The 27,824-nt window shown below is 36.1% G+C and overlaps 1 protein-coding gene across 1 annotated transcript in view; it reads left to right on the top strand.

Annotated features, from left to right (window-relative positions):
• The window catches only part of GCFC2 (GC-rich sequence DNA-binding factor 2), a 47,661-nt gene extending 20,675 nt beyond the window's left edge, over positions 1-26,986 (top strand). The window contains exons 7-17 of the mRNA XM_028116314.2: positions 1,150-1,273; positions 2,220-2,301; positions 2,785-2,897; positions 3,833-4,032; positions 5,866-6,016; positions 10,593-10,714; positions 17,162-17,238; positions 19,424-19,490; positions 21,359-21,505; positions 24,531-24,655; positions 25,363-26,986. Of these exons, the coding sequence (XP_027972115.1) occupies positions 1,150-1,273; positions 2,220-2,301; positions 2,785-2,897; positions 3,833-4,032; positions 5,866-6,016; positions 10,593-10,714; positions 17,162-17,238; positions 19,424-19,490; positions 21,359-21,505; positions 24,531-24,655; positions 25,363-25,480 (1,326 nt within the window). The 3' untranslated portion in view covers positions 25,481-26,986. The remainder of the gene's footprint in view (positions 1-1,149; positions 1,274-2,219; positions 2,302-2,784; positions 2,898-3,832; positions 4,033-5,865; positions 6,017-10,592; positions 10,715-17,161; positions 17,239-19,423; positions 19,491-21,358; positions 21,506-24,530; positions 24,656-25,362) is intronic.
• Positions 26,987-27,824: the final 838 nt, after the last annotated feature.

Below are 27,824 nucleotides of genomic sequence, written 5' to 3' on the forward strand. Positions count from 1 at the left end.
CTTTTTTCTTGCGAATTGTCTTCTTTGCCCTGTTATCTTTTTAGTTCATAGTGGGGATTTTTCTTTTTCCTTTCTTTTTTTCCTTATATGGTGAAAATTTCTTACTGCTTAAAATTTTTAAATATTTTATCCTACTTGATGTAGATAAACTTACGGTTCATCTTTTGATTTCATTTGCAGTGGTTTTTTTGACATCCTGATGTTTTGAAATTTTTATGTTAATCAAATCTGTGAATCACTTTTTCCCTTTATAATTTCTGTTTCTGTTTTATACATACTAAGTCCTTGCATTAGGGTCTTGAGTTGACATTTTTTTCTTTTTAAGTAGATGAATCATTTTTATTTTTATTTTTTTTAAAAGATTTTATTTATTTGAGAGAGAGAATGAGAGAGCATGAGAGGGAAGAGGGTCAGAGGGTGAATCATTTTTAAAAATACACTCTACTTTCTTCGTTGCTTTTTATTTACATTTAAAATGTTACCAGTCAGATTTCTTCTCTCCTGTTGTTTCAAGCTGACTACTTTTTACTGTCCCTTGGTAGTTACTTTCTGAAGTATTTATTGCAATACAACTTTCTTCATTGATCCTTGAAGAATGACATTGTTAAAATTTCTTGGCCTACACATTGATGTACCCGTGGCAGCTATTATGGAACATGATTGGAGTGGGGGGAATTGTTGCCCAAGAAATGTAAGAACACCGATTTTAAATAATCATTCATTTCTGCTTCACAGCTTTTCTACCTGTCTGGTTAGGTCTCTTCCATTCTCCATTTTTTCAAATTTATCAGTTTCGTCAAGTGTGCTCTTACAGTCTGCCCCCTCGGCTTGTGAAAAATAGGTGCACCCCTCATTTTCTCCTCATATCTCAAATAAAGAATCCTATTTCTTATCTATCCATTCTTACCCATATTCCTGACTCCAGCCCATTTGCTTTCATTATTTATGATATTTATAGCTGTTTTAGTACAGTAAGTTGATTTTCTGGTTTTATCAATATTACAAACATTGGCAACCACATCTGTATCTCACCATATTTTTTTAATTAAAATGTGGTAGAATTGAAAATGTTCCTTTGTATAAGAACGTATTACTTTTTATAATTCATTATTGATGACCTGCAAAATGTTACTTATATGTGTATTTCAGATTATCAGCATCCAAGAAATAGAATCATCCATGCATGCACTCCTTTTAAAACAAGCCATGACCTTAATGAAACGCAGGCAAGATGAATTAAAACATGAATCAACGTATTTACAGCAGTTATCACGTTAGTGTTTTTCATGTTCAATATAATTTATTATTCATTAAGCTGACAATCAGCTAGAGAATAAAATATTTTTATTCCTGTATAAAAAATGCTTTTTGGGTATCTTCCCACTGATCTTTCACCCCTTTTAAAAACTTCAAAATATTTAGAGTTAGGGCTTCAAAATGTCCTGAATTCAGTCTAAGACATAAGTAAGAATAAAAATTATAACTTCTAATCATTTAGTATTTGAGACAGGATATATGGTCAGATAATGAGTGTTTTGAGACGAGTTGACATAAATCTATAGGCTCTGTCAGAAATCTAACTTAATAAAGATTTCATGGCCCTCCCACAGATTATTTATGGAGGTTAAAGATGTTTTGGTGGGTTTCAGGAGAGAATCATCTGTGAGATCTCAAATAAGATTTGGATGCTACCTTTTAGTTCTCTCACTGGTTTTGTATTTTCAGAGATCCCTTCGTTGATTAAAGTGCAGTCCAGGGAATAGTGAAAGAGATGAGATCATAACTAAATAGATGATTAAAGCAAAGTGACTCTCAAACACATGACTGTAGTTGTTTATAAATTATACATACTAAAGTAGAAAATAATATAAAATATTGGTAATGCAAACAATTCTAGCAATTCAGGGACAGAAAAAAAAATGGTGAAAACTACTGAAAAAGAATATGAGAAAAAGAAACTTGGTAGAATTTTGTTAGTATTCTCAAGTGCTGAACTGTATTCACCAGCCAAGGTATCAGGCTGGCAAGCCCAATAATGCCTATTAATATTGTGATAGGGAGTTACCATTGAAATTTCATTGCATGATGAAATATGCAATTTAAGCATATTAAGTGTATTTATATATACCTGTATGTATATACACCCAAGATACAATTTTGGTTTAATAGTGTCCCACTTTATTTCTTTTAAGAATGAAATCAATTTTATTCATTAACAGGCAGAGCTGAGACATCAACGAATGAAAGCTTGGCTGTAGATGAAAAAACTCAATGGATTTTAGAAGAGATTGAATCTCGAAGGTAGCTATATAAACTGAAGACTTAAAGCATCATTAAGCAAGTATTTTTCACTACTTAAATACAGTTAACCCGTATGGTATAATTAACCATAACTGAACATTAATTTGTGAGAATGATGTAAAACCAAAATTTAGTTAAACAGTCCTCACCCCCAGGGTTTAAAGACACAGTGGTGTATTAGGTCAGTCAAAAGGAATGGGTAAGATGGCATTTATTGGTCCAGGAATTGCTTGTAACTACAGCCAGTCATTATTATATTGTTACCACCTCTTTAAAGTCTGGGTAGCCCATGGGAATGTTCTGTAAGAAAAAGGGGGAGAACCACCAATTCAGATTAATCAAGCTGAAATGCCAAAAATATTAGCATAAAATTCTGTGGTGTATATTCTGGGCATTGATGAGTCCAACTTTTTGTTTTAAAGCATTTCTTTTCAGCAGGAACTGTTTGTTTTTAATTTGTTTTCGGTTTATTGCAAAACATAGATCACGAAGAAGACAAGCAAGGACACTTTCTGGGAATTGTGATCATCAGGAAGGGACATCTAGTGATGATGAACTGTCTTCAGCAGACATGACTGACTTCCAAAAAACCCAAGGTCAGTTACCAAGTTTCTAATATGTCTTAATTTGAAATATTGAAATGGTAGGAAATGCTTCACAGTGCTTGCCCCCCCTTAAATACATAAGCTATATAAAATCATTGGAAAAATTTAGGAAAAAAAGAACACAGTTTTCCCCCTTTTTAGACTTTTCTTGGGGTACCTGTCTGCCTCAGTAAAGCATGTGACTCTTGATCTTGGGGTCATGAGTTTGAGCCCCCACTTTGGGATTAGAGTTTACTCAAAACAAAAACACCTTTTTCTTCCTCTGAAAAAATGGGATAAAATGGAGGAACATTGTGGGTATTCTGCATCTTTATAGTTTTTTTCCCTCAGCCTTCCTCATCTTTTGTAAAGGAACCATGGCCATTTTTATTTTGTTTCTCTACTACATACTTTGTATATCATTTTTAATTGAAAACTTAAATTTAGGGGTGCCTGGCTGGCTCAGTCACTAGAGCATGCAACTCTTGATCTCAGGATTGTGAGTTCGAGCCCCACATTGTTGGTAGAGGGTACTTAAAAATTTTAGTGATATGAGAAGGTAAAATATTGTATATTTGAAAGGATGTGGGCCTTACAGTCAAATAGATGGGTTTGAAGAAGGGCTGTATTCTGTGTGATCTTAGGCAGATCCATTGATCTCCCTGAATCTCATGTTGCTTGTTTGCTTGTTTTTTGTCTGTAAATAGGGTAGTGATACCTGCTGTAGTTGTGATGCTGACATAGCAGGGACTCAGTAAGTGGTGGAATTTGTTAGTGTCAATATTGCTATTAAAGTGATTTTTTTTTAATAAAAGCTAATTTATATGTTAATATCGAAGGAAAGTTTTCAGCTCGGTTGATTATATACATCTTTGTACATGACTTTATAGGAAACAAAGTTCACAAACTTAAAATGTATTATATACAGAGACTCATTTTGTTTACAGGTGACATTTCACAGGATCATAAGAAGATTTTTGAAGATGTACATGATGATTTTTGTGATATCCAGCATATTTTGTTGAAATTTCAACAATGGCGAGAAAAGTATCCTGATTCTTATTATGAAGCTTTCATTAGTTTGTGCATACCGAAGCTTTTAAATCCCCTAATCCGAGTTCAGTTGATTGATTGGAATCCTCTTAAGGTATTTAAGCTTAACATATAAAAGAAATAATTCTGTCATGTTCATTATTTAAATGCCCTTGGTATCAGGTTAGCTTTAAAATACATAGAGTTGGAATTGATAATTAGTGTTTTGGGGTAATAGTTTGCATTCATCTTTTTTATTTTTGGTTCCCCCTTTATTTTTAAGCCTGAATAGCACTAAGCATCTGTCAAGGAAGCACTTTTTTTTTTTTTTTAGCTTCTTCTGTGATAAGTTTGATATTTTTAAATGATTTAAAAACGTAAAGGTAGTATTTTAAGAATTTTAGTCTGTTTGAGGAAATTCAACATAGGTACCAAGAGTTCTGAAGTTGGAGATGATATATTGGTGGTAATTTGGTTTGGAAAGCTGCATTGAAGAGGGGGAGTTGAAATGAGGATTGGAAGGGTCTCGAAGATTTAAACAGGAGACAAACTTTTTTGTAAAGGTGAATAAGGAGAAATCGTACTTCAGGAGCTAGAGACTATATAGAGATTCAGATCCTAAATTAAGAGATAGGAACTTATTTTGGTAAATAATGGGAGGAGTAGCATTATGAAAGTAATGTTTTAGGAAGCCCTAGCAGCAAGGTAACTTGGAGGGAAGGGAGATAAGAAGAGGTGGATATAATACTGAAAGGCTACTGCTGAACCCCAAGTCCAAGGTAGTGAATTCCTCACAGAGAATGGTAGTGACAAAGGAGAGAGAAAGAAAGGGTTGATTAGAGAGAGAGAAACACCAAGAAACAGACTCATAACCATGGAGAGCAAACTGATGGTTACCAGAGGGGAGGGGGACAGGGAAATGGGTGAAACAGGCAATGAGGATTAAGCTGTGCACTTGTCCCTGATGAGCACTGGGTGATGTATGGGGTGTTGAATCACTACATTGTACACCCGAAACTAACTCAACTGTATGTTAACTATATTGGAATTAAAAGGAAGAATTCGTAAAATACTGAGAATAACACATTATCACATCGAAAGGTGACCCCGATGTTTTGATTCTGGGTTATTAGAACAGTGGTAGTTCCATTAATAGGAATGGGGACTTTCAGGAGAGAAAAAGATTTTGAAGGAAGTTTTACTGATAGTGGAATATCCATGTGGATATGTCTAGTAAGGAAACAAATGAGAAAATGAAATTGAAGGAATAGAGGAGAACCAAAGGTAAAGATTTAACAGAGTAAAGGAGACAGAGCCATGTCCTTTTATCTTTCTCTGTCCTAGTCATGCATGCCTGTTGCTGTGTTAGGTTCAGGTCCAGGCAATCTTCATAGTACAGGAACTAAGCTGATCCCTCAGAAAATTAGTAGTTGGTTGGACAGCAGCCTAGTTGTTAACCACTCAAGCTGATCTGTTCATTCATTCAACAAATAATAATTGGCCATCTGCCACTTGCCTATTAAGCTAAACCACCTGTAAAAATACATATTTGTCCCTATGAGAATTGAGAGAACCAGAAATTAATTTTGCATGAGGTAAATGAATTTTTATAAACAAATTCCATGGTTATTCTAAGCGCTATTCTTACCAATGTATATTTTGTTCCCAAAAGTAAAGTGTGGTAGGTTCTGAACGTAGTGGGCATTTTTGGAGTATTTGTCATATGAATGATGGATAGAATGTAGTTTCTTGTCATACTGTTTAGACATCATGTCTTAGTCATGTCATCCTGCCTAGTTTTGGTGGTCTAGTGCTAAATACAAGGGGTTAAAATACGGAATTGTTCTTTTTTGATTCTCCGAAAAGTTCCAGTGATTACTGAAAAATATAACTATTTTAAAATCATGTTTAAGAATGTATTGATAATTTTGATAATTTTATTTATAAGTTTGATGCCATAGGTATAAAACAGATGCCATGGTTCACATCTATAGAAGAATTTATGGCTAGCAGTATGGAAGATTCAAAGAAGGAAGATAGTGCTGACAAGAAAATCTTGTCCACTGTCATCAACAAAACACTTATTCCTCGACTTACAGGTACTACTGCTTTGTAATCTTGGTAAAATTAAATTATTCTCTGGCAGAGTCTAAGATCATTAATTTCTCTTACATTCACAGATTTTTTTTCAGAAGTTTTTGAACACAGGGAAATGTAAAATGCAGTAAAAATCAATAGATGTCATAATTGAAGGTGATTAAAAAGTGCTTCTTTGCACAAGTGATCGGCTACCAGACTGCTAGTATTGTTCAGCCTTTAGCATTTGTGACATTGGTGTTGCTTCTATAACACCTAAGTCATTTATTAGTGACATACTTTCATTCCTACTACAGTAGGATTTCTTTCCCTTGACTTCTCCCCGTTTCTTTTCATTTCTTTCTTTAAAAAACCTTACTACATCTTCCCGACATCTGCACTTATCATTGATGCTTGTTTGTGCTTCAGTCTGAAGACTTGTTTCATTTGAAATTGTACTTGATAAGGATCTGATTGACCATGTCCTTGAGAACAGATTCTGATAGCAAAGACTACAGAACTCTTCAAAAGTGAAGCAACCACCTTTGTATTACTTGTTAACCAGTTTAATTAAACTTTATTTTTCTCAGTGTGTCTTGCAGTACAGTCATGGTTGTATTAGAAAGTTACTTTTACCCAGCTCTGTTAATGATAGCACAGAATATGTATGCCTCATTTAAGTACTCTTCTAAAAACTCCAAATACATCACTTAAACAGTCCCTCAAATAAGTAGAATTATGAGAAATTAATACTATATATTTATTCTCAGGTCTATCCTGGACCCTCTTGTTCTCTTCATGATCCCCATGGGTAATTTCATGCTCTCCTTTAGTGCCATCTATATCTGTGTTGTTCAGTGTGGTAACCAGTAGCTAAATGTGGTTATTAAAATTTTCAACTAGGTAAAATTAAAATTCAGTTGCTCAGTCACACTAATGACATTTTAAATACTTAATAGTCATATATATGTAGCTCATGGCTATCAGATAGTAGAGCTATAATGTGTTTTTTCCATCATTCAGAAAGTTACTTCGGGTAGTGCTGCTCTACATAATTTTAAATCCAAAAGAACCGGAGGAAGTCCAGATCTCTCTTATCAAAGTACCTTCCAAGTACATCCACTTGGATGTCCAACAGGCACCTCGCAGTCCACAAGTGACATCATACTTACCATCTTTGCTGCAGATCTGCTCCTCTTATATTCCTTATCGAGAAAGTGACATCTCCATCTACCCATGTATTCAAACCAGGATTTTCAAGTTGTTCACTCCATCTTTCTCACTTATATAAGCAATTGCCACATCTGGTTTGGGTTTGTTTGGTTTCTTTTCTCTCCCATTTTCTAATCTATTTTCTATACTACAACCAAAGTAATTTGTCTAAAATGGGAGTCTGATTCTGTCATACCTCACTTTTAAAACCCTTTCATTATTCTTAACTGCCCTTGGGATGAAGCCTAAACTCTTTAACATGGCTTTCTTGGCCTTTCAGAATCACTCTCTGCTTAGTAATTCTCCAGCCCCATCTCTTGCTAAGCTCTATTCCTTCTTTTCCTCATTCCCACATTTCAGCTATATTCTTCCTAGGCCTTTGTATCTTCTGTGTTCCATCCGTTTGACAAACCTCCTAGCCCCACCTCTTCCGCCTGGCTAAGTCCCCTTCATCTTTCAGGACTCAGTATAGACATCACTTTTAGGAACTGGTTCATGCATACCTCTCTGGGTTCCTGTAGCATTCTGAACTCATACTTATAGTAACACCAACACACTGAATTATAATTGCTTATATAAATGTATTTGCCCTTAGATAAAGTTGTTCAAAGGCAGCTACCTACCTAATCTTATTCATTGCTGTGTCTCTTGTATTGAACACTAGGCACATAGTAGGCTCTCAGTATTAGTTGACTAAATATTTCTAAGGTTATTAAAAACCTTCTAGGGGCTCCTGGGTGGCTCAGTTCGTTAAGCGTCTGCCTTCAGCTCAGGTCATGATCCTGGGGTCCTGGGATTGAGCCCTGCATTGGGCTCCCTGTTCAGCAGGGAGCCTGCTTCTCCCTCTCCCTCTGCCGCTCCGCCTGCTTGTGTTCTCTCATGCTCTCTCTTTCAAATAATAAAATCTTAAAAAAAAAAAAACTAACCTTCTAGATGCTTGAGAAATCACTGTTTTTTCTTTTTTTTTTTTTTTTTAACGTATCTCATTTTTTCTATTATTTAACTTGTATTTTACAAGGGTCTACCCTGTGTCAGGCACTTTTGTTGACTCAGCATATACAGTAGTGAACAAAATAATAATCCCTTCCCTCCTGGAGCTTACATTCTGTGAAAAAGACAGATAATAAATAAAATCTGGAAAATGTTAGTTATGAGGGCTGAGATGAAAAAGTAAGAGAAAGGGATACAGATTATCAAAGAGGAGTGCAATTTAAAATAGATTGGCCAGAAAAGGCCTTCCTGAGAAGGTCACAACTGAATAGATTCTGAAAGGAGGAAGTGGGCCATAAGAATATCAGGGGATACAGAATCCAATGCAGTGGAAACAGCAAGGCAGGAGTCAGCCTGATTTGCTTGAAAAACAGCACATAGGCCATTTTAGCTATAGTGGAGTGAGGATGGGCAGAGAACAGGAAGAGGTTAACAAGATGGTAAGAGCTCAGGCACCTGGGTGGTTCAGTCAGTTAAGCATCCTACTCTTGGTTTCAGCTCAAGATATAATATCAGGGTCATGGGATTGAGCTTTTCATTGGGCTCTGCACTCAGTGTGGAGTCTGCTTAAGATTTTCTTTCTCTCTCTCTCCAAAATAAAAATCTTTAAAAAAAAAAAAAAAAAGAATGACAGGGGCTACATTATATGGATCCTTATAATCATTTGTAAGGACTTCACTTTTTATTGTAAGTCAGAGAGTGAGAAGTAATTGGTCTGCCTAACATTTTAGCAGAATCACTGTGGTTACTGTGTTGAGAATGAACTGTAGGCAAACCACTTAGGAAGTCTTTGCAGTAATCCAAGCAACAGATGATACTGGCTTGGGCTAGGGTGTTAAAAGTGGAAGTGCTGAAAAGTTGAATTCTGCATACACTTTAAAGATAGCCCTAACAGAATTTTCTAATGGACTGGTTGTGTGGAGCAAGAGAGAGAGGAATCAAGAGTGACTGCGTGGGTTTGGGCCCGAGCATTTGGAAGGACAGAGTTGCCATTTCCTGCAGTGAAAGAGACTGAAAGGAGCATGGTTAGGGTAAAGGGGGTGTTATCAGGAGCTCAGTTTGACAAATGTTGAGTTTGCAATGCCTGTCATCCAAGTAGAGATGTCAACTAGGTTGTTGAATATATGAGTCTAAAGGAGAGGGCCAAGTAGCAGACATAAATTTGGAATTTATCAGCACATAAATGACATTTAGAGCCACAAAACTGACCTTAAATACTAAGGGTATAAATGTAGACAGGAAAGAGAAGGTAAGTGACCCGAGTCTTGAGGTACTCCAGCATTTATGAATCAAGGAGATGACAGGCAGCCAGCAAAGGAGACCACAGAGATAGGTGGGAAACCAGGAATGCTATCCTGGATGCCAAGAAAAGAAATGTTTGTAAGGGGAATGATCAGCTGTTCCAATTGTTGCTGATAAATCAGATGGGGACTAGAATCAGCCATTAGGTTTTGCAATGTGAAGATCATCTGCAATGGTAAGAATAGTGTAGGTAGAATGGTTGGAGATAAGGCCTAATTGAAGTGAATTCAAGAGTTAATAGGAAAGAAATCAGAGATAGTTTCAACAGTTTTTTGAATTTTGTTGTAAAGTGAAGGAAAGAAATAAGGCAGTACTAGAGGGAAAGAAGGGTCAAGGGAGGGATTATTTTCAGTATAAGAGAATAATTGTTTGTAGGCTGATGGGAAAGATCCAGTAGAAGTGATGGCAATACCAAAGTTAAGAGGGCAGAATTCTGGGAACAGGATCTTCCAGTAAGCCAAAGGGGTTGAGAACTTTTGCACAAAGTGAGGAGCTTGGGTGCTTCATCCATAAGAATGGAAGACGAGTATGTGGGCATAGTTGTAGGTAGGTATGTAGATTCTGCAGTAGTTGCTTATAGAACTTTTCTTCTGTTTTCTCATCAGTTGAGGAAATATCAGCATGAGGGTGAGAGCAAGGGAAGAGAAAAGAAAAGGTAAATAGTTGTCTAGAAGAGTCAAGTCCATTAACTGAGAAAGCAAGAAGGGAGAAAAGGACAGGAAGTGATCACCTGGATGAGAGGGAGAGGGAGTGGGCCAGGGAAATCTGATTGCTGGGCGGCATGAGGGGCTCACTGGAGTTTCACCATGATAAATGTAAAGTGTATTTTTTTCCAGCCCTGTTTTAGCCATATGGTTGGAGCACAGACTCGGTGACAAGTGGATTTAACTAGGGCTGTGTTTGAGTTAGACAAGTTCAACAGAGCCCAAAAAGGACAAGGAAATTGAGGATGTGTGCAAATACATAATGGTAAAGATTGGCATGGATTTTAAATCGCACAGGATGGAAGTCTTTGCTAAGGGCCTCAGTTGTTTATACGTGAAAAGCAAAGCAATCTAGTAAATAAATTGTACACTACTGAAACTTTTGTTTCAGACTTTGTAGAATTCATTTGGGATCCCTTGTCGACCTCACAGACAACAAGTTTAATAACACACTGCAGAGTGATTCTTGAAGAACTTTCCACTTGTGCAAATGAAGTTAGTAAAGGCAAACAGGTAATAATTTCTAGAGTTAATAAACTTCTTGATTTATTTATAGGTTAATGTACTTTTGTTCTAAATCTTTGTTTCCAGAAGATGCAAAAGAAGTAATTACCAAAAAACAATTTGGGAAAAAATAGATTTACTTCTGATTTATAGAAACTAGGATTGACCATTTCTTCTTTAGAATAATAAGATGAAAGATATCTTTATGTTTATGAACACTCTAACAGGGATGACAGTCATTATTAATTGTAGGAGACACATACATGTAATAAGACCCAGATTATTATTTTTATTAGTTTATTCCTCTCTGTTCAGTGGTCTGGTTTTTGTTCTCATGGTCCAGCCAGCCATTTTTCAGGTTTGTGAATATACATTGGCCCTGCAGAGATGAACAGGCATAAATGCATTGTGCAAATTGGTTTCTTCTAAGAGGAAAAAATTATTTTCTTTTGGCAAAAATCTAGTAGTGTAGCTTTGCTTTAACAATGATTTTTAAAATTAGGTTAACGTTCATTATATGAACTAGTTATTTGTAATCTGCCAAAGTTAAAAGCAGCAATCTCTTTAAGGATTCAAAGTTCAGTGAATATGGGGCACCTGGCTGGCTCAGTCAGTAGAGCATGTGAGTCTTGATCTTGGGGTCATGAATTCAGGCCCCACATTGGGGTATAGATTATACTTAAAATTAAAAAAAAAAAATCCTTAAAAAAAGTTCAATAGGATAGATTTTCATCTTACCATGATTTAGAATTTTTATTCAACATAAGACATAAGGAGAGACCTTTTAGAGGCTTTGGTGAGAGTTTAAATCTTACTTTTATTGTGGTACTGTTTTTTATCATTCTGTTTGTTGATGAGAATGTCATATATTCATACAGTTAAATCAGTAAACCAATTATATGTTGACCTTTAAGGAAATTGAGAGAGATTGACGGTCTGGAGAGCTTCTGGATAAGCAAGGTGGTTGAGAAGTGAGGAGGCGTGTCGCATTCATATTCCCAACACCATTAAATTTTAGCACTAGGAATTACGAAGGAGGGAAGCTGTAAGAAGTAAGAGGGAGAAGAGGGAAACCAGCATGATTCCATCTTCAAGAAGCATGTAATCTAAAAGGAAATAAGATGTAGATAAATTGTTATTTAAGGGGCGCCTGGGTGGCTCAGTCAGTTAAGCTCCAACTCTTGATCTCCGCTCAGGTCTTGACCTCAGGGTCATGAGTTCAAGACCCACACTGGGCTCCATGCTAGGTGTGAAGCCTACATTAAAAAGGAAAAAAAAAATGTTATTTAAAATAGGAAGTGAGAGGTGGGGGAAGACAAGGAACACTTATTTAATTCCTGCTAAGTACTTGGTACTCTGTTAGGTTTTGTTCCAATGTCATCTTAGTTCTAGCAGCTCTATTAAAAAATGGGTGATAGCTTCATTTTACAGATGAAGAGACTGAGTCTCAGAAATTTGTTCATAGTAATACCTTGAATTAGAACTAGGATTTGAACCTTAATCTTATTTTAAAGCCTAAGCTCATGTCACTGACCACATTGCCTCCCCACCTTCCCGCACCCCCCACCACCTGAGCAGCCCAGATAAAATACTGTGAAATGTTCAAGGTGGCATTTGAGCTGAGACCTAATGGAAAGTAAAGGATTTGAACATATAGCAACTGTGATGGGGAAGAGGGCATTCTTCACCTTCCTCCAACAGAATAAAGACCTATAACTTGAAAATCATTGCAGAAATTAGAGATATTTAACTTAGAAGAATATATACATGAAGATTCTACATTTGAAGAAGGAATGGGTTTATTCTGTGTTGTTACAGAGCATAGAACCAGGATTAGTAGATAAGAGCCACAAGGAAGTAGATACGGAATCTGACATTTGCTCTCTATATGGGACTATGTAATTGTAACCTAAATATGTATAGTGTTTTACTGTTTACTAGACATTTTCACATTGTCTCATTTGATCATCACAACCTTGTGAAATGTATTGACTTTAATTGCATTTTCACAGACGAAGAAGCTGGGGCCCAGAAGGCCACGTCCCTTGTAAAAGGTCACTTGCGTACTAAAGTGGTAGACCCGGCACTTCGTAATTTGTAGTAACTAAAATTTTCAAAAGTGTTACAGATTCACTCATGAAGTTTTTATACCAGTAATTTTTATTCTGGAAGCCCTCCCACAATAAGTGTGGAAATTTCAAATGGGTTCTTTGTGTAATTAGTAGGAGACTGGACTACATCAGGATTTTTCAGCTTCAACAGTCTTGACATTTGGAGCAGATAATTATTTGTTGTGTTAAGTCCTGTGCACCATGGTATGCTTAGCAGCTTCCCTGGCCTCTGACCACTAGATGCCAGTAGTGCTCCCTAGTCTTGAAAACCAAAAATATCTCCAGACATTATAAAATATTCCCTGGGCGTGGCGCAGTCACTCCTACGTAAGAATCACTGAACTACATAGTGTTCCTGGTTACTAAGACAGTTTGCCTTGCCAGTGAGATCACTGTGTTTTTTTCAGCGATGTGTAAGAAATTGAAGAGAATGAAAAAGGTTCTAGAAGAATGGACTCAGCGTAGTTCTTGTTTTCGAAGTGAGAAGCAAATGAATCTATAAGCTAATGCGTGGTTGAGAATAGTTTTGATTCTTGTTAAGATTCTAAAATAGATTATTACAGAGATAGACTATGAACACAAAAAGAAAGTAGCAGTTACAATAATCTGTTGCTGATAGGATACAGGTGATTGCTTATTGAAGCAAATTCTCCCATATTATCTCAGTTACTTTCACTGATGACTAAGATACTGTCAGGTAGAGTAGGTAGTGTATTTAAGTATGTTATGATTGTTCCTGTGAATTAAATGAGGAAAGATAAGCTTAGCAGTGGTACAGTTAGGTACAAGAAACTGGTAGAGTGTAGCTACAGAATACTGGACCGAGAGGGATGTGGCTGCCTTTGCGGGGAGTCGTTTAGTATTAGATACCTTCTCAGTATTTGCCATGTTCAGTATTGAACTGGATGAAGACGTAAAATGCATGCTAATAAAATTTGTCAATGGCACAAAGCTAGGAATTCTGCATAGATTTAGGGATAGTAGAATAGTATCCAAAAGGATTCCAAATACTGAGAAAATGGACTAACTCTCAAAATATATGGTGTAAAAGGAATATATATTATGTCCTACCCCTGTATTCAAACATTCAACTGCAAAAATGAAAGAAACGGCCTTGAAGCAGCATTGGTAAGCCAGAGAAGGGTATAATCAACAGTAAACCCAATATGAGTCAGTAGTGTCACTTGAGTAATAGACTATGGGGAGTTCTTTCTACTGGGTGTGTGCTATTTTGAATAAAAATGTTAATATGTGCTCTGCTCACAGGTAAGACTTCCCTGGGTATGTTGCATTTAATTCTGGGTGTAAGTGTATTAAATGGAACGTGTCTAAGATGGTGTGGGAAAGAGAAACTGTAGAAAAGTGAAATACCAGTCTTAGAATCTGAAGAATTGTCATGTGGAAGGGAGATTAGTTTTGTTCTGTATGATCTTAAGAAGTAAATTAGGACCAAGGAGTGGAAGGTATACAAAAGTTTGTTTCTCATTGTTAACTGAAATCTAATAGTTAATAACGGCCCAAAGTTATGGGCGGCCTCAGGAGATCATGATTCCCTATCACTACATGTTTTTAAGCATAAGTTGATTGACCAGTTAGTGGAAATGTGAAAATGTTATCAAGTATTTAGATTGCTAGTTTTCAAATTTCTTCTATCTACAGAACTTTTTTCACATAAAATCTTAACACACGCCTGTACACAAACACACAAAAGCAAAGCTGCTCTGCTATAGTCAGCACCTCCCCTCACTCTCCCTTGAGGGCCTCAACATCTGCCCAAGCCACCCAGGATTATCTCCGTGGATATACAGAGCAGTGTAAAAACTACTAGCTAAAGCTTCTAAGAGTCTTTTCAATGCTATTTTAAAGAATGTATAGTGTGTGTGTGTGTCTGTGTGTGTGTATGTGAGAAAACTTTACTGTTTGGAGAACTTTTTTTTTCCCCCACACCAAATAATGTATTTGAAAACTTGAAAAAGTTAATGAGCTCAGAGTTATAAAATATATGAATTTGTTTTAAACAAATATTTGGAAATAATGTCAAACTTAGAGAAAACTCTCATGAATAAAAATAGCATACTCATAGGCCATTTACCCAGATTCACCTGTCATTAATATTTTGCCCCATTTTGCCTTATTAGCTGCTGTCCCATTGTATATATAACAATTTGTTTCTCCTGAACACTTTGAGAGTAAATTGCATATTTGCTCAGAATAAAGATAGTCTGTTACATAACCATGGGACACTTACCATTTTCAGTAAACTTCATGATACTTAGTTTACCATCCATATTCCACTTCCATCATTTGACTCAATAATGTCCTTTATAGCATTTTCTTAGAGAACTGTTTTTAAGAAACAAAAATTTAAACGATATGGAAATACTTGTCAAGGCTAGCATTCAATTACAATGATGTAATTTAATTAGAAAAAAATCAAAACATAACTGTCTGTCTAGTACAAACACAAACTCAGTAATCTCTATAAGTTCAGATACTACTTTGTGGAGATAATGCCTAGAAAAATGATCTTTATTCTTTTAAAATCAAAATATTTTAAGAGATGGGGTAAAAAAAAATTGAATTTTTTGTTTTTAACATTAAATAGTGGTATGTGGCCACTGGAGAAATATGTCCTCGATATTTAAGTGGAAGAAGAAACAGGACTTCAGTTAGATATACTTTTTGTGGAAAAAAAATACATTTGGTTGAATTCTACAATCATGAGTGATTTGGCCAGTATGGGCTTTTTGAGAGCTTAATTTGTGCTATGCCCATTGTCACCGACTTGAAAACTATTCTAGTGTGTTTTGTGGCATTTTTATTTTCAAATATGGATTCCTTTTTAAGAATAAGAATAATATTATAGAAATTTTGGTAATACATGAAAAATTTAAATTCCCCTTATCTTTTCATCCTCGTACAAGGACTTGATACCGTTGTAGGATATTTTTATCCAGCCTTTTACTTCAAAGTTATAATCCTAGTGGACATGTACATTTGTATCCTACTTCTTTCCGTTTAACATTATCTCATTATTTAATTTTGTGTGTTACTACAGTCTTTATAAACTTTACCTAAGTGATAGTTTCTTGCAATGGATTATATAACATGATATCTTAAAAACACTCGGTGATCAAATATTTTGGTTGTTCCCAATTTTTTTTTTTTAAGATTTTATGTATTTGACAGAGAGACACAGAGAGAGAGGGAACACAAGCAGGGGGAGTGGGAGAGGGAGAAGCAGGCTTCCCACGGAGCAGGGAGCCCAATGTAGGGCTCGATCCCAGGACCCTGGGATCATGATCTAAGCCAAAGGCAGACGCTTAATGACTGAGCCACCCAGGCGCCCAGTTGTTCCCAATTTTTGATTCACAAACATTAAAATGAATGTGCCAAAGTGAATTTACTACTACATCAAAGGACATTGATAAACCAACAGAGGACCCATAGCTAAAGTGTATAAAAGACTTCTACAAATCAGTAAGAAAGAGAATCTGATTTTTAAAAAATACATATACAAGCAGCTTTTAATTAGGTACTTAGCAAAATGGCATATCCAAATGACAAGAATATTAGTGGATACTCAGATCCCCTGCTGGCTCAGTCGGTTAAGCATCCAACTCTTGATTTTGGCTCAGGTCATGATCTCAGGCTCCATGCTCAGCGGGGAGTCTGCTCCTCTCCCTCTTCCTCTGTCCCTCCCCCCACCCACATACACGCTCTCTCTCTCTGAAATAAATTCTTTCTGAAATAAATAAATCTTAATATGAGTGGATGCTCATCATCACATTACTTAACAGGAATATCAATAAAGTATGACTGTATACCCCAGGAATTGTAAACATTAAAAAATAAAAGGATACCACATATTAGTAAAGGTGTAGGGAGGCAGGATTTCTTATACATGTCTGGTGGAAATGTAAATGGGATATCACTGCTTCAGAAAACAATTTGGCATTATGTGCAAAGGTGAATGTATAGACATAAACTAAATTCCAGCAATTACATTCTTGTGTGTATATCCATTAGAAATGTAGGCCTGTGTATATTAAAAGACACGTATAAGAACTTTTATACAATATTGTGTGTAATATAGCCCCCAAACTGGAAACCACCTGAAGGTCCCATCATTAGTATTCATGTGACAGAATATGCTATATAGCAGTGAGAATGCACTAGCTACAGCTACATGCACCAGCATGGGTAAATAAAGTTCTCTTGTACCTAATTGATAGTTATTTTCACACCTGATTTTGTGTGTACAAATTTGTACTATACTTTTAAAATGGTAAATAGACTTCTACCTTTGGCCATCACTGATGCTTTTTAAATTTTTATATAATAGGATTTACTTAAATCCGTTGTTGTGAGAATGAAGAAAGCAATAGAAGATGATGTGTTTATTCCTCTGTATCCAAAGTGGTAAGAGCTGTTGATTTCTAGATTATATGAACTAGCTAATCATGTAACACAGAATTAAGAATGTAATACAAAAGAAACTATTAAGTGTTCTCTCAAACATACATACACCTATTAAGGTGCAAATTGGATTTCAACAAAATATTTCTCACTTTTTATATGCCATGTATGATACCTAGCACACTTGGACATCAGTTTTTTTATGTTAAGAACATAGCAGGGGGCATCACAGAATGGTTAAATCCATACACTGGAGCCCAAATTTACCATTACTAGATACTTGACTTTGGGCCTTTGTGTGCATCAGTGTCTTTGTATGTAAAGTGAGGTATTAATGCCTACTTCACAGGACATTGTGAAGATGAAGAGCATGCTCAGAACAGTGCCTGGCACAGAAAGCTAGAAATATCTGTGAATTGTGGATTTACTTTAGGAAACAAGTAGGGGTTTTTTTTTGTTTTTGTTTTCCTTGCCTGAGGAGACATTTTTCTAGATGAAAAACGTTGCTACAGCTGTTGCCAAAAAAAATTACTGCCTGTGCTCTCTTCTAGGATTCTTAGGTTTCAGGTCTCACATTTAGGTCTTTAATCCAATTTGAGTTTATTTTTATCTATGGCTTGAGAAAGTGGTCCAATTTTCTAGCACCATTTGTTGAAGAGACTGTCTTTTCCCCGTTGAATATTCTTGCCTTTTTTTTTTTGTAGAATCAATTGACCATATAAGTATGGGTTTATTTCTAGTTCTTTATTCTGTTCCATTGATCTATGTGTCTATCTATGTGCCAGTATCATACTGTTCTGACTACAGCTTTGTAGTATATTTTGAGATCTGGAATTGTGATACCTCCAGTTTTGTTCTTTCTCGTGATTGGTTTGACTATTTGGAGTTTTCTGTTGTTCCATGCAAATGTTAGTATTATTCTAGTTCTGTGAAAATGCTGTTGGTATTTTGATAGGGATTGCATTAAATCTTTAGATTGCTTTGGGTAGTGTGGACATTTTAACAGTATTGGATCTGCCAATCCACGAGAATGGAATTAACTTTCCATGTGTTTTGTGTTGTCTTCAGTTTCTTTCATCCATGTTTTATAGTTTGCAGAGTATAGATCTTTCACCTCCTTGGTTAAGTTTATTTCTAGATATTTTATTCTTTTTAGTACAGTTATAAATGGGATTTTCTTAATTTCTCTTTTTGCTACTTCATTAGTGTATAGAAATGCAACAAATTTCTGTATATTAATTTTGTATCTTGTGACTACTGAATTCACTTACCAGTTCTAGTAGTTTTGGTGGAATCTTCAGGATTCTATATACAGTATCATGAAGCAAGTGGTATTTGATGCATATTTATACATTTGCTAAGAAGGCATCAGTTTATAGTACTGGATCATGAACTGAAGCTATCCAGTGAGTGTTCACAGGATCGAAGAGTTTTTGTGGAGAGAAAAGAAAGGAACTTCTAAGGTTTCTGGCTAATTTAAATTGTGAAGAGATATCTGCATGTAAAAATTATGCCCTGTTAAGGCTTGTTGTAGAATGTTTAAATAAGAAATCTATTCACATGGTTCAAAAGTATGAGTATTTTTTAATTTATATTTAAAATGGGGTCTTCCTCCCTCCCACTCCTGCCCTCCATCGTTTTTGCCCTTCCTCCTCCATATACGTACATGCATGCCATAATAATCACTGTTAGTAATTTTACCTTTCCATAATTTCCTCATGCAATTAGAATTACTTATATATGCTATAATCTTATTTCTCCCCCTCCCCCGTTCTATAGCAGAGGAAGTACATTTGTAACCATTGTCTTGTACCTTACTTTGACTTAGTACATCTTTGAGATCATGTCATCACCAGAGTAGTTTCCTCATTCTTTAAGCTGCATAATATGCCTTCATATAATGTAGTGTAACTAGTGAGCGTGAGTGGTAAACCATTACCAACAGTGCTGTGAATTTTATAGACCCACCATCCAGTACATGTGCAAGTATACCTCCAGAAGGCATTCTCAGAAATGGGGTTGTTGGATCAAAGTGTACATGGAATTGTAATTTTGATATCATCAGAGCACTCCATTTACATTCTGTTAATGCGTTAAGGTTTAATTTGGTTGGTTTAAAAAGAGTTTTTTAAACTCTGGTTCTGAAAGATTAACAGTTGCATTTTGTCCTGTCTCGGTTTCAAACTAGGACTGTAGAAAACAAAACATCACCACATTCAAAGTTCCAAGAAAGGCAGTTCTGGTCAGGTGTAAAGGTAAGTAGAAAACTACAAAAATAAAATTTTTTTTATTTTAAATCATATACTGTAGAGCAGAGATTATCAAACTTCTGTAAAGGACTAGATAGTAAATATTTTCTGCTTCGAATGTCTGTTGAACTGTTCAGCTCTCTGCCTTCATAGTGCAAAAGCAGTTATAAACAATAAACAAATGAGCATGGCTATGCTTTGGTAAAACTTTACTTATGGACACGGAAATTTCAGTGTCCTGACTTTCACATGTTACAAAATACCCTTTTACTTTCTTTTTTCAATCATTTCAAAATATAAAAACCATTCTTAGTTTACTGGCTCTGCAAAACCAGGCAGCAAGCTAGATTTAACCCACAAGCCATAGTTGGCCAGTTCCTAGTCTAAAAGATAAAGGATGAAGTCATTGCTAAGTCAGTGGTAATAGGGAGGGGATGGTAAAAAGTTGGGTTCAGAAGATACTTAGGCTGGAGCACTGAAAGGATGACTAAATGATAATTGTATATGAAGACTAGGGTACTAGCCAAGTTTCTGACTTTGGCAACTTGGTAACTTACTGACATTCTTTGAGGGCTTTGGAGGGGATGCAGGACGGAGAGGTTTGAAGGAAAGATAAAGGTCTGTTTCAGATGGTGAATTGAAGGTATCGATGGGGGAAAATATAGAAATAGATATGAGTCTGAATTGTAGGGGACAGTTTGGAGTTGGAGATTTGGGAGTCAGCCACATGTAGGCAGTATTTGGAGCCATGGTCATGAATGACAACCTCTGAGGAGATGGGGTGAAGCATGAGAAGAAGGCTAGAACACAACCTTGGGAAACACTGACCTAAGAGGCAGGCAGAGGAAGTGAAGTCTTCAAAGAAGCATTAGAATTTATTGTGAAACCTAAGAGTGGTCACAAGAGGGTAGCATTATGGAAACTAAGCAAAAGGTTTTTAAGAGTGAAGACAAAGTATTAAATGCCACCCAAGGGAATTAGGAGAAAGACTGAAAATGTTTACTGAATTTGACAATTAGGTCTTGGGTGCCCTCAGCAAACTTAGTTTTTAATAGGGTGAATCCATATTTGTTATGTAGTTGAGTCAGGGAAAACACTTTCCAGGAAGAGGGAACAACATGAATAATGACACAAAGTGTAGAAAAGCATTGCATGGCAGAGTAATAAATATAGTACTGGGAAGAAAATGGAAAACACCATAAAATTCACAGAAAGGTATGGATTTAGAGGAAGGAAAGGCAACCAGTATTTTATTAGAATATCTTATATTTTTTCATCTTCTATATCAGAGCAGTAATGGTTTCTCAGGATCACACATTAGTAATAGTGGCACTGGCTTTAACAGCAGTCCTTCATGAATCCTTGGGTCCTGTGGTCTTGCACCTCATGGCCCCAGACTCCGGGAGTATGAATTGAAGAGGAAGATTATTGATCTGGAAAGGCACCAGTGAAGTTATTTGAGATGGATTTTGGGTGATAGTCCTAAAAAAAAATAGGATGAGCAAATATATGGAGGTTGGAAAGAATTAAGTATTTGTTCAGAAATGTTTTCTATTGATAGTAAAATTGATACTTCTAATGAGTTTAAAATAGTTTGACCAGGGGCGCCTGGGTGGCCCAGTCAGTAAGTGTCTGCCTTCAGCTCAGGTCATGATCACAGGGTCCTGGGATCGAGCCCCGCATCCGGCTCCCTGCTCCGCGGGAAGCCTGCTTCTGCCTCTCCCACTCCCCCTGCTTGTGCTGGGTCTCTCTCTGTCAAATAAATAAAATCTTTAAAAGATAAAATAGTTTGACCAACGTTTTATGTTTGTTGGAGACTACTACAGTTTTCCTTTAGAGAAACAGCTACATACTCACTTGATACTTTATTTTAGCTCTTCCACAACATTCTTCTTTGGAATGGACTCCTCCCAGATGACACCTTGCAAGAACTAGGACTAGGGAAGCTGCTAAATCGTTACCTTATTATAGCTCTTCTTAATGCCATACCTGGGCCAGATGTTGTTAAAAAGTGCGACCAGGTCAGTGTAATTTTATCATTTTTTAAAATTATTAAAATCTGTTTTGTGGGGCACCTGGCTGTCTTAGTCGGTAGAGCATGTGACTCTTGATCTCAAAGGTCATGACATTGGGTGTAGAGATTACTTTAAAAAAAAAAAAAAAGTTTAAAATCTGTTTTTAACAGAATAATTAAAACTGTGGTACTCACATAATAAGTCAACTTAATAGATGAGAAACCCAAAAGCAACCAACCCCTCAGTATTTAAGAATTAGTATACTGGTTTGAATTATCACCAGCAGGGAAAAGAAATTAGTTAATAAATGGTGCTGCCAACAGGTTAACTTTATAAAAAGAATGTTAAATCCTCAACTTTCACTATATACCAGTATAAATTTCAGATAAAGTATAAAAATGAAACTATAAAATACTATACTAAGAGGATAAATGTATCTGACGGTAAGAGTCCTTTTGAATTTAAAAGCAAGAGAAGAAATGATAAAGTAAGCAATTTGATGAAAGTATAAAACTTCAGTGAATGAAAAAACATTTAAAAGGTATCAAGATTATGTGATCATTGTTAAACCTGGAGGATAGGTTCATTGGGGTTACCATACTTACTCCTTCTGTTGGTGTGAAATTTTCTATAATGAAAAGTTTAAAGGAAAGGGAGTTGAAAACAAATAAAAGTTATAAGCCACACAAAGATTACTATCCACCTTTTTAAAGTTAGTAAACAATTCAGATATTCCAATTAAAAATGGACAAAACACATGCAAAAGGAAATTCACCAAAATATGTAAAAATAATTTCTAAACACGTGGAAAAGGTTAACAGTACTAATCAGAGAAATGCAAAATAATATAGTAAGGATATTATTTTACCTGTTATGCTGGCCAGTTTTTTTTTTTCCTAATTCTTGTCATAGTGAGGAAACAATGGCACATTATTTCACGGGCACCTAGAATGGGTGGTGCTGGGGTTCTGAGAAACACTCTTTGCTGGTGGAATGAGGGATAGAACTCTAGAGACTTTTGGCATGAAGGCTACAAACCTTTAAAGTTCATACCCCTTGACTTAGGATAAATTCCTTGAAGTAAAATTGCTAAGTTAAAAGAGATGCACATGTAGATTTGTTTAAAAAAAATTCAGTGGAGTAAATCTGAGATCCAAGTGGCTCTATTAAGGATCCGTGAATCAGGCAGCATTCCATCTAGCAAGTAGAGAGAGACTCTCAGGAGTTGTACAAAATGGAAGGCTTTCATAAGAAAGAGGGTAAGACAAGAAAGCTATTAGCAAAAGAAAAGGATTATTTCAGGCCAGGACAAGGTCTTATTGGGGAGAGGAGAATCCAGAAATTTGGGGATTGACTGTTAAAAAAGTGACATTACTGGGATGAGTTGAAACTGCAGATAAAGTCTTGGCTTTGCTGTTGTAAGGAGCAAATGACTATTTGGGGCTTCTTTATCAGTTTTAATACAAAGAATATTATTGTAGCATTATTTATAACAGAGTTGGAAACAACCTAAATATCCAAAAACATTGTCTATTCAGCAGATAAAAGCCATTTTTAAGAGTATGGAAAAATGTTTATAAATTTAAAAACATCATTAGATAGCAATTCCTAACCCGCCATGATTTTTTGGGCTATGGTCTTTATATCACATAGTTTTAAATTACATTTTCCCCCCAAAATTGAATTCATCATCCATGCTATGTATTTCAGGTTCAGTTTAGTCCCTTTTGACCATGAGTCTACTATCAGAAGTAGAAAAGTGGCAGGACATTCTCTCCACAGCTTGTGGCTAGAAAGCCATGCCAAGGAGCACCTGTGGCTCAGGCGGTTGAGTGGCCTACTCTTGATTTGGCTCAGGTCATGATCTCAGGGTCCTGAGATGGAGCCCTGCCTCAGGCTCCCTGCTGAGCGAGGAGCCTGCTTGGGATTCTTTCCCTTTGCTTGCCCCACCCCCATACACACACATGCTCTCTCTCAAATGAATATAAATCTTTAAGGAAAAGAAAAACCATACCAAGACAGTGTGGCTTTAAATCCTGGGATCATTTATGGGAAAGCTAGGTAGTTCTGTGAAAATGTTATTGAGTTATGTGATACAGAGCAAGAGAAAAGCATGTACAAATAAGTATTTCTACCCTAGGCAGTCAGGGTGTCTGCATTTTTTTCTGTAACTGAAAAGGGTGATTAAGGAATAGGATAAATCTTTTTTCCTCAACTGTGTTTGAAAGAGTACATTCCAGAATTTTCATTTAACATACTTTATAATGTATATGTGGTGTATTTTTACAAATACTGATCTTGATAATAACTGTAGGATAACCTACCTATTTGTCCAAGAATTTCTTTGCATAGTATGATCTCAGGTTTTTCCTTCCTCCCATTCTCTTTCCTTTTATTCTTCTGCTATGAGGAAGTGTTTTTTTTGTTATTGTTTTTTAACTTAAACATCTGTTTTTACCAAAACTTTCCCCAAAATCATATTTTACCTTTAGCATAATGGTGTTGGTGCTTTCCCCCCAAAAGAAAAATTGAATGCAACAGATTCTGTATGCTGCCATGAACATGTAAAGCAGTGTATTAAAGGATCAAAACCATAATTTTTATTCTGTGTATCTCACAATCCTCTATTCGATTCCTTAACTATAATTTGTTTATGTAGATCATATGCTAGGTCACCTAATTTCTTAGTATGAAATAATACTAAAATGTATTTTATATTTATGTTGACTGTGTTTTGTGTCTAGGCATTTCTGGTGTTTAGTTGTAAATGGCATTTGTACAGATTTAATGGCTTAGGAATACAGAGTATAGAAAGTATTACAAATACCCCTAGAGAGTAATCATAAAGAATAGTCTATTTTAAGCTCTTGGCATTAAAATACAATTTTTTTAAGAAGTATAAACTTTGACAAAGGAAAATTCTCAAAATTTATTCTACCATAACCATAAAGGATTAAATGAGATGGACTGATGTTAGCAAAAGGCCTTAGATAACTGTTATTAAAAACTGACCATGTGTTTTAATTAACAGATAGCAGCATATTTACCAGAAAAATGGTTCCAAAACTCTGCCATGAGAACATCTGTTCCCCAGCTAGAAAACTTCATCCAGTTTTTGTTGCAGTCTGCACATAAATTATCTAGAAGTGAATTCAGGTAATTTTGCGTATTTGTATCTCTATAAACGCACAATTCAAGGATTCTGTTTTACACTCAGCAATTTTTAGAAAGATTTGTACTTTTATTCTATTTTTAAAAGTCTGTGGAGACTACCACTCTAGAGTTAGTACATATTTTTATGTGCAGTCTTTGGAATCACTATTTTATACTCACACCTCATGCCTAATAGTTCATATTTTTAAATGTAAATCTCTTCCAAAATAAGCATTTTAAAATCTCAGCAGTTGTTAAGTACAGGTCTGCAGCCTGCTCTTTACCCAGCAATAACTAGAATCTGTTTTGGATGTTTCATTAACAGCACTAAGTGTTTAGGGGCTTAACACCACTAAATGTACAGTAATGTTCTGGTAAACCACTTCCCCAAAAGTTTAAAAAAATTTTTAAAAGTACAGCTTTGTAGCATTCCTGTGGGTAAATATTCCCACAGAGGCTCCCGCCGTAATAGTCCTTACAAGCTGATAGCCCCACACTGTAACTCAGTTTTCTGACGATAGATTTAACTGCTTTTTACAGTCATTCGCATTAAAATTTGCCAGCATACATCCCCTAATAACCTATATTTGAACACTGTATGGAAAAGATAACTGAATATTTTATGCTATTTTAGATATGGGCTTAAAATTTTTGTCTCAGATTAACAACTAATGATTCACTAGGCTCTCAAACTTTTTTTTGTTTTTCAGGGATGAAGTCAAAGAAATAATTCCTATTCTGGTGAAAATAAAAGCTTTGAATCAAGCAGAATCCTTCATAGAAGAGTATCACCTAGACCATCTGAAATCAGTAATTAAAGAAGTTTGAAGAAACTATAGGAAAGTACTAACATGAGATTTTAATATAGTGACACTTGCCTCCTTTGCTTGGGGGAGGTGGAGCAGGACTCCATCCCTCCATTCCCGTCTTACCTTCTGGTATCATGAAGGCTGCCCCCCTGTGGTGGTTGCAGGAATTAAGCACACGGGAGCACTAAGAGTTTAATTTACTCCCTTTGATTCTTCTCACGTCTCCAATTGAAGAGAGAAATTGGAGAAATCTTGCTGTTTGGGCTTTGATGAATCTTCTGAACTGCACCATAAAAATATCTGTTAGTTCTTTTCATTTTAACTATCTATTTACAAATAAGTTAAAATGGAAATCTTAATTGGAATGAATTATTTGCTAAGTATTAACTGGCAAATTGTCCTTCAGAAATCTGTACCAGTGACACCCGGGTGGCTCAGTCAGTTAAGTATCTGCCTTCAGCTCAGGTCATGATCCCAGGGTCCTGGGATCAAGCCCCGCATTGAGCTCCCCACTCAGTGGGGAGCCTGCTTCTCCCTCTGCGGGCTGCTCCCCCTCTTCATGCTGACAGAATCTTTCAAAAAGAATAAATCTGCACCAATATATTGTGCCAACACAAGTGTATCAAAGGCCAGTGAAACCCCCCCAGCATAGGTATTACCATTTTTTTTTAACTCAATACAAATTTAGATGTAAAAAAAAAAATCTTATTTTAATTATTCATTTTGGCTATTGGAGAGTAAGTACTTGTTTTTTTTTGGCTATTTGTAATTTTTTTTAAATAATCCATTCATCTTAGGGATTTGTCAGAACTTTATATTTTAAAGATATTGATGTTTCACCTGTCCTATGTTATAGTTTCTTCATTGCCATTTTTATTTTAATTTTGTGTATGATTTTAGTGTGCTAAGGCAGTACTTGTTAGGTACTTAACTACTTTTGTTAGGGTTTTGTCATTGGGGGTAGGCTTAGACAGGAAACAGGTATTTTAAATACTCAGAACATGTGATAAATTTCCTGGTAAAATTTGTGTAATTGAAAAGAAGTTGAAAAAAATTAGTAAACGCTCATTTTGAGAAATCTTTTCTTAAATCTATTTGTTAAATAACAAGAGCAACCCTGAATATGTATTTTGTAAATTATTGCCTCAAAGATAATCAGGAAAAATTTGATTTGAACATGTGGCTTCTGCCATTATCATCTCTAGTTTTCAAGCTGTGTATATTTTAACAAGTTGATGTGTTATTTCTACTGCAGTGAAGACTTGGGATTCACTAGTAGGAACAGTTTAAATTTTCTTTTATACATAATATATAGGAATAGAATCTCTTCTAGAAAATTCAGACTGTTACTGAGAGCATTTAGCATTCCTTCACAGTTGCTGTCCCAGACGTAACTGTTTTCATTTTAATGTTATCCTTTCAGACCTTTTCTCTACTTACAGAAACATATGTGTGTGTGTTAACATAAATGACAGATTTATTGCATATGAAATTTCTAATTTTTATTAAAATGTGTATTTGGAAATTTCCCTAAGACTTCTGCATTTTTAATTAAAGATGTATTGGATGTGTTCCCTACATTTTTAATTTGGGCAGGGAGATTTCTTTTTTCATAGAATGGAAAATTTTAGAACCTGCTTTTAAAACTACAAATTGAATTAAACTCCCAATAGTTTAACTACATTTCATTACACTAGGCTTCATTATACTTGGAGGTTGAACCTCGAGATTTTTATCCATCATATACTCTGATTGAGGATATTCAAAAACATGTGAGAGGAGGAGCAAGATGGCAGAGGAGTAAGGAGACCTAACTTTCATCTGGTCCCAAGAATTCAGCTAGATAAGGATCAAACCATTCTGAACACCTACAAACTCAACAGGAGATCGAAGAAAAGAATAGCAGCAACTCTCTGAACAGAAAAGCAACCACTTTCTGGAAGGTATGACGTGCGGAGAAGTGAATCCGAGGCAATATTCGGGAAGATAGACGGTGGGGGGGGCCTCCATCAGCCACTACTGACAAGTGATAGAGCAGTGGAGCACAAAATCAGAACTTTTAGAAATCGGCTCTGCTGAGGGACATCGCTCCAATGGCTAAGCAGGGGGTGGAACCCTCGCGAGACAGTGTGGTCTCAGCACCCTCGGGGTCACAGAAAGACTGGGGGTGCCTGAGTGCAGCAGAGCTCCTGGGTATCAGAGCAGGGAAGCCAGCTGCAGAGACAGAGCCGAGGAGCGGGCTCTCAGCTCAGGGTGGCCATAAACTGATCCGCAGCACAATTGGGACACTGCTCTTCCAGCAGGGACCCAAAAAGCGGCAGATCCGGGGAGACTCCCCTCCCTCCCCTGGGAGGAGTGGCAGG

This window comes from Eumetopias jubatus, unplaced genomic scaffold, assembly GCF_037043125.1.
Source record: "Eumetopias jubatus isolate StellerSeaLion01/CBP00866 unplaced genomic scaffold, mEumJub1_p1.0 scaffold_9, whole genome shotgun sequence".
Lineage (NCBI taxonomy): Eukaryota > Metazoa > Chordata > Mammalia > Carnivora > Otariidae > Eumetopias > Eumetopias jubatus.